Raw genomic sequence first — 6,114 nt, forward strand, 5'->3', positions numbered from 1 at the left:
AGAGAATTACTGGAGCACATGATAATTCTGTTTTTTAATTTTGTTGAGGAACCAGCATACTGTTTTCCATAGTGCTTGCATATTTTTACATTTTCAATAGCAATGCACAAGGATTCCAGTTTCTTCACATCTTGCTCACACTTTTGTGTTTTTTTTTTGATAATCATTTTAAATGGTTGTGAAGCAGTATCTCTTTGTGGTTTTGATTTGCATTTTCCTAATGATTACTGATGTTGAACATCTTTTCATGTGTTTACTGGCCATTTGTATGTTTTTGGAGAAATGTCTAGTCAAGTCCTTTGTCCATTTTTGAATTGGGTTGTTTGTATTTTATCTTTTGTTGCTTATGCCTTTGGTGTCCTATTCGAGAAGTCATTGCAAAATCCTGTATTATGAAGCTCCCCCTCCTGTTTTCTTCTGATAGTTTTATAGCATTAGCTCTTGTGTTTAGGTCTTGATCCATTTTGAATTATATATGGTGTTAAGTAAGGTTCCAACTTTATTCTTTTCCACGTGGATATCCAGTTATTCCAGCATTATTTATCAAAAAGACTGTCTTTTCCCCCATTGAATAGTCTTGAAAACCTTGCTAAAAATCATTTGACCATAAATATGAAGCTTAATTTTGGGACTCTGTTTCTTTCTGTTGGTCTATAGGCCTACCCTATTTGCCAATACCATACGGCTTTGATTATTTACTTTGTAGTAAGTTTTGAATCAGGAAGTATAAATTTTCCAATTTTTGTTCTTTTTCAAGGTGTTTTTTTGTTTGTTTGTTTGTGTGTTTTTTTTGTGCGTGTGTGTGGCTATTTTGGGGTCCCTTGTGATTTCACATGAATTTTAGGGTGGATTTTTCTATTTTTGCCAAAAATGGATTTTGATAGTCATTGTATTGAGTCTATAGATTGCTTTGCGTAACATTGACATCATAACTTTTAAGTCCTCCATGGACAGGTGTTTTCATTTATTTAAATTTTATTTAATTTCTTTAAGCAATGTTTTATAGTTTTCAGGGATTATGCTAACCTCTTTGGTTAATTATAAGTATTTAATTCTTTTTGATGCTATCATAAATTGAATTGTTTTCTTCATTTCCTTTTCAGATTGTTCATTGACAGGGTATAGCAGCAACTGATTTTTGTGTGTTGAATTTGTATCCTGCTACTTTGTTGAATTTGTTTATTATTTCTAACAGGTTATGTTAGTGTGTATGTAGTTTTTTCTGGTTTTCTACATATAAGATTGTGTTATCTGAGAACATAGATAGTTTTACTTTTTTCCGTTTGAATGCCTTTTATTTCTTTTCTTGTTTAATTGCTCTGGCTAGAACTGCCAATACAGTGTTGACTAGAAGTGGTGAAAGTGGGCATCCTGGCCTAGCCGGTTTGCTCAGTGGGTAGAGCATTGACCTGTGGACTAAAGGTTCCCAGGTTTGCGTCTGGTCAGGGGCACATGCCCAGGTTGCGGGCTTGATCCCCAGTGGGGAGCATGCAGGGGGCAGACAATCAATGATTCTCTGTCATCATTGATGTTTCTTTTTTAAAAAAAAATATATTTTATTGATTTTTTACAGAGAGGAAGGGAGAGGGATAGAGAGATAGAGAGTTAGAAACACCGATGAGAGAGAAACATCAATCAGCTGCCTCCTGCACACTCCCCACCAGGAATGTGCCCGCAACCATGGTACATGCCCTTGACTGGAACCAAACCTGGGACCCTTCAGTCCACAGGCCGACGCTCTATCCACTGAGCCAAACCGGTTAGGGCATCATTGATGTTTCTATCTCTCTCTCCCTCTTCCTTCATCTCTGAAATCAATAAAAATATATTTTTTAAAAAAGGAAGAAAGTGGGCATCCTGACCTTAGAAGAAAGACTGTTAGTCTTTCACTTGAGTATGATGTTAGCAGTGGGTTTTTCATGAATGCCTTTTATTGTGTTGGAAATTTCCATTTCTAGTTTTTGAGTGTCTTTTAATCATGAAAAGGGTTGAATTATTTCAAATGCTTTTTTTTGGTATTAATTGAGATAATCTCCCCCCCTGCCCCCTTTATTTTACATATGTAGTACATTACATTGATTGATTTTTCATATGTTGAATCAACCTTGCATTTCTGGGATCAATTCCACTTGGTCATGTTGTATAATCTTCTAATGGATTTGGTTTGCTAGTTTTATTGTTGAGGACTTTTGCATCTATATTCTTAAAATATTTGATCTACTTTTTTCTTTGTGTGGGGGATTGCATTATATGTGTGGCTTAATTTATTTTTTATTATATACGAGAGCAGTGGTTCTCAACCTGTGGGTCGTGACCCCTTTGTGGGTCGAACAACCCTTTCACAGGGGTTGCCTAAGACCATCGGAAAACACATATATAATTACATATTGTTTTTGTGATTAATCACTATGTTTTAATTATATTCAATTTGTAACAATGAAATTGGAGGTCACCACAACATGAGTAACTGTATTAAAGGGTTGTGGCATAAGGAAGGTTGAGAACCACTGTACTAGAGGCCTGGTGCACAAAAATTTGTGCACTCGGGGGGCCTCAGCCTGGCCTGTGCCCTCTTGCAGTCTGGAACCCCTCAGGGGATGTCCACCTACTGGCTTAGGCCTGCTCCCCGGGGAATCAGGCCTAAGCTGGCAGTCAGATATCCCTCTGGCAGCCCAGGAGTCCTCAGAGGATGTCCACTTGCCAGCGGAAAGCAGGCCTAAGCTGCAGTCGGACATTCTTAGCACTGCTGAGGAGGCGGGAGAGGCTCCCACCACCACCGCTTGCTGGCAGCCATCAGCCTGGCTTGTGGCTGAGCAGAGGTTCCTGTGAGGAAGCTCACTGACCACTATATAGGATAGAGGCCTGGTGCATGGGTGGGGGCCGGCTGGTTTTCCCTGGAGGGTGTCCTGGATCAGGGTAGGGGTCCCTTTGGGGTGCCTGGCCAGCCTGGGTGAGGGGCTGATGGTTGTTTGCAGGCTGGCCCAGACCCCAGCTGTGACCCTCTCCTCATGGGGGTGTGGCCAGCCTGGCTGAGGGGCTGAAAGCCGTTTTCAGGCTGGCCACACCCGTGGGCTGGAAGCAGGTATCTGGGATTTATTTATCTTCTATAATTGAAACTTTGTAGCCTTGAGCAGAGCTCAGGTCTAGCCAGGGCAGGTGGGAAGCTTGGCTTCCTCCATCACCAGGGCAACCCAAGCCTCCTGCTCGCTCCAGCTCCGTGGCCACTGCCATCTTTGTGATGGAGTGATGGTTAATTTGCATATTACTATTTCATTAGATAGGCTATGTTTAAAATATATTTTTATTGATTTCAGAGAGGAAAGAAGAGGGAGAGAGAGCTAGAAACATCAATGATGAGAAAGAATCATTGACCGGCTGCCTCCTGCATGCCCCCTACTAGGAATTGAGCCTGCATGTGCCTTTGCCTGGAATTGAACCCAGGACCCTTCAGTCCACAGGCTGAATCTCTATCCACTGAGTCAAACTGGCTAGGGCTGAAGCCTCTATTCTTACCTTTGTGGCTTTCTGCACCCATCCTGCTGGTTTGGTATGTTCTTTCATCCTCACACTTACATGTAATCTGGAGCTTGAGGGTTTTCTCAGAGTTCTGTTGCAGGTGTAGTTTGTGGAATATTTTATTTGCTGTCTTTGTTATTTCTTACAATAATAATAAACAAAAGCATACCAAGGAGGAGAAGTGGCATAAGTCACACCTAAGCTTCCACCATCCTATCAGCCAGACCTGAATCTTAGAAAAGCCCAAGCTGGAGCCCTGGCCAGGTGTCTGTTAGTTAGCGTGTCCTCCTGTGCACCAAATGGTTGAGGATTTGATCCTCGGTTCCGGCAACCCATCAATGTCTCTTTCTCACATCGATGTTCTGTCTGTCTCTCTCTCTCTCCCTTCCTCTCTCTCTGAAGTCAATAAAAAACAAAACAAATAACATAACATAGGAGAGGATTATAAAAAATAAAAGAAAAACCTAGACTGGAGAATGGCCTGGAGGTAGGATAATCCTGACTAGAGATGATGGGGGCCTGGGTCTGGGTGTGGTCAGGAGCTGGGAGGGACATGTGGAACTGGAATGGGAGCTAGGATTCACCTCATCTGACTCTCTCCCTCTCTCTCCAAGGATATTGAGAAGTCGAAGTGCATCTCAGATATGTCCCCATCGCCTGAAAGCAGTGGAGTGCACACCTCTTGGAACCAGGACTCATCAGGCATTCAGCACGTCCTTCAGAGTCCACAGCTGGAGAGGATGCCCTTGGCTTCTGCTCAGGAGCCCAGGCAGAATGCAGATGAAATGGGGCCACAGTTCAGTGTGTTGTTGCCTGAGTGTAGTGTGAACTATTGCCCCCAAGTGACTCTCCCTCCTTCCCAAATGATTTACTGTCAGACAATGTCTCCCTATCAACCAGGAATGATGATTTTCAACAGGTCCCAGATGATGTCCTTTGGAGAGCCCAATATTCCAGGGATGGCCATGAACTTCAGTGGGAATCTGAGCATGCCCCCCAATGGGCCACCAGTCGCAATGCCCCACATCAGGACACCAACAATGCATTATTCTGACCACCCTACAGTACTTTCTAATAGCGACTCTTTAACACCTAAAATGTTATTGCCTGCCACTATGCCTTCTGCTGGGGGCCAGGCTGGGTTCCCCTCTTTGGCTCAGATGTTACCCCCTAGAGATCCCCACAATGGTGGAATGCCCCCAGATGGCTCCCCGTCATTGCTGACTTTAGAATCCCAGGACTCTTTTGTTAGCCAGCCAGCCTCCCAGGAAGGCCCCTTCCTACCCGAGCAGCCTATACCTGTGCCACAAAGAGCAGAGCAGAATTGTGGGGCCTCAGAAAGGGCTTACAGGAGCAGATCCCAGGTTGCAAGGCCTTACTGCTGCCAGTATGAGAACTGTGGGAAAGCTTACACCAAGCGCTCCCACCTCCTGAGTCACCAACGCAAACACACGGGTGAGTGAGGTGTCAGACAGGTGGGGTGGGAGGGAGGAGTCTCTGGGCTTTGCTGGACCACTGGTTTGTAATGGTTGGTGATTAGCCTGTCATCCTTCACTTTTGGGACCAAGCTATACTGTCCTCACCAACTTGCTTTCCCACAGTCCAGTATGACTGTATCAAGATGATGGGGACTGCTGATCGTGTTGCCTCTTCACTGTTTTCCTGTTTTTTCCTATTGAGTCCTCAACCATGAATGCTCTGCCTCATAGAGTCAGACCCCTTCCTTCCCACCTGCTGGCCTAAATTCCTCTACTTAATTCCTTCTCTCCCTTGTCACTTTCCCTTCCCAGGTGAGAGGCCCTATAAATGTCAGTGGGAAGGTTGTACGTGGTCTTTCTTCCGTTCCGATGAGCTTGGACGACATATGCGGATACACACCAGATACCGGCCACACAGATGTGATCGGTGCGGCCGAGAGTTCATGAGATCTGACCATCTCAAGCAACACCAAAGGACTCACCTGCGGGTGCCAGGATCCCCCAATCCACAGGCCAACGATGAAGAGAGAGCTGGTCCTCCTGCTCCTGATCTTTAGGTCAACCTCCTCTTCCCTTCATTTTGGCTTCTCCACTCAGATCCTGCTTCCCTCTGACCAGCTAATCTTCTTAGTAGGTACAGGCTTATTTGCAGACTGAGAAAGATTGTGAGGCAGTGTTGAGTGAAGCCCATATGAGCTGGACCCCATGAGGGACTCTTCAAAAACTGTCTTGGATGCTCTTACCTCTTGGGGGCCACCTACTGTTGCTGAGCTTAGCTACATGGAAAGATGAAGTAAAATAGAGATTGGGAGCTTTATTAAAAAGCTCTTTATGTCACTCCCCAACTTGAAACTCTTCAATGACTCTCCTTTGCCTGCTATAAAAAAAACAACAAGGTTCTTATCTTGGTCTTCCACAGTTTCCAGAGCCAGGCTATGTTCAAATCCTGAATATGCCGCTTACTAGCCATGAGACCTTGGCCAAGGTCTTCTAGTAAGTGAAAAAAATACTAGTGGACCGTTTGGGACACATCTTATGTCTTGACTCAGATTCTGTCCAGAGCTCACCAGCCACATGCCCAGAGTTTGTCTTCTCCCACTACCTCCAGACTTGGATGGAA

The 6,114-nt window shown here is 44.4% G+C and overlaps 1 protein-coding gene across 1 annotated transcript; it reads left to right on the forward strand.

Annotated features, from left to right (window-relative positions):
* Positions 1 to 4,142: 4,142 nt before the first annotated feature.
* Positions 4,143 to 5,864, forward strand: KLF17 (Kruppel-like factor 17). The gene is made up of 2 exons (XM_015563206.1): positions 4,143 to 4,971; positions 5,307 to 5,864. The coding sequence occupies exons 1-2, from the start codon at positions 4,161 to 4,163 to the stop codon at positions 5,549 to 5,551; spliced, it is 1,056 nt and encodes a 351-aa protein (XP_015418692.1). The 5' UTR covers positions 4,143 to 4,160; the 3' UTR covers positions 5,552 to 5,864.
* The last annotated feature ends 250 nt before the right edge of the window (positions 5,865 to 6,114 follow it).

This window comes from Myotis davidii, unplaced genomic scaffold, assembly GCF_000327345.1.
Source record: "Myotis davidii unplaced genomic scaffold, ASM32734v1 scaffold458, whole genome shotgun sequence".
NCBI lineage: Eukaryota > Metazoa > Chordata > Mammalia > Chiroptera > Vespertilionidae > Myotis > Myotis davidii.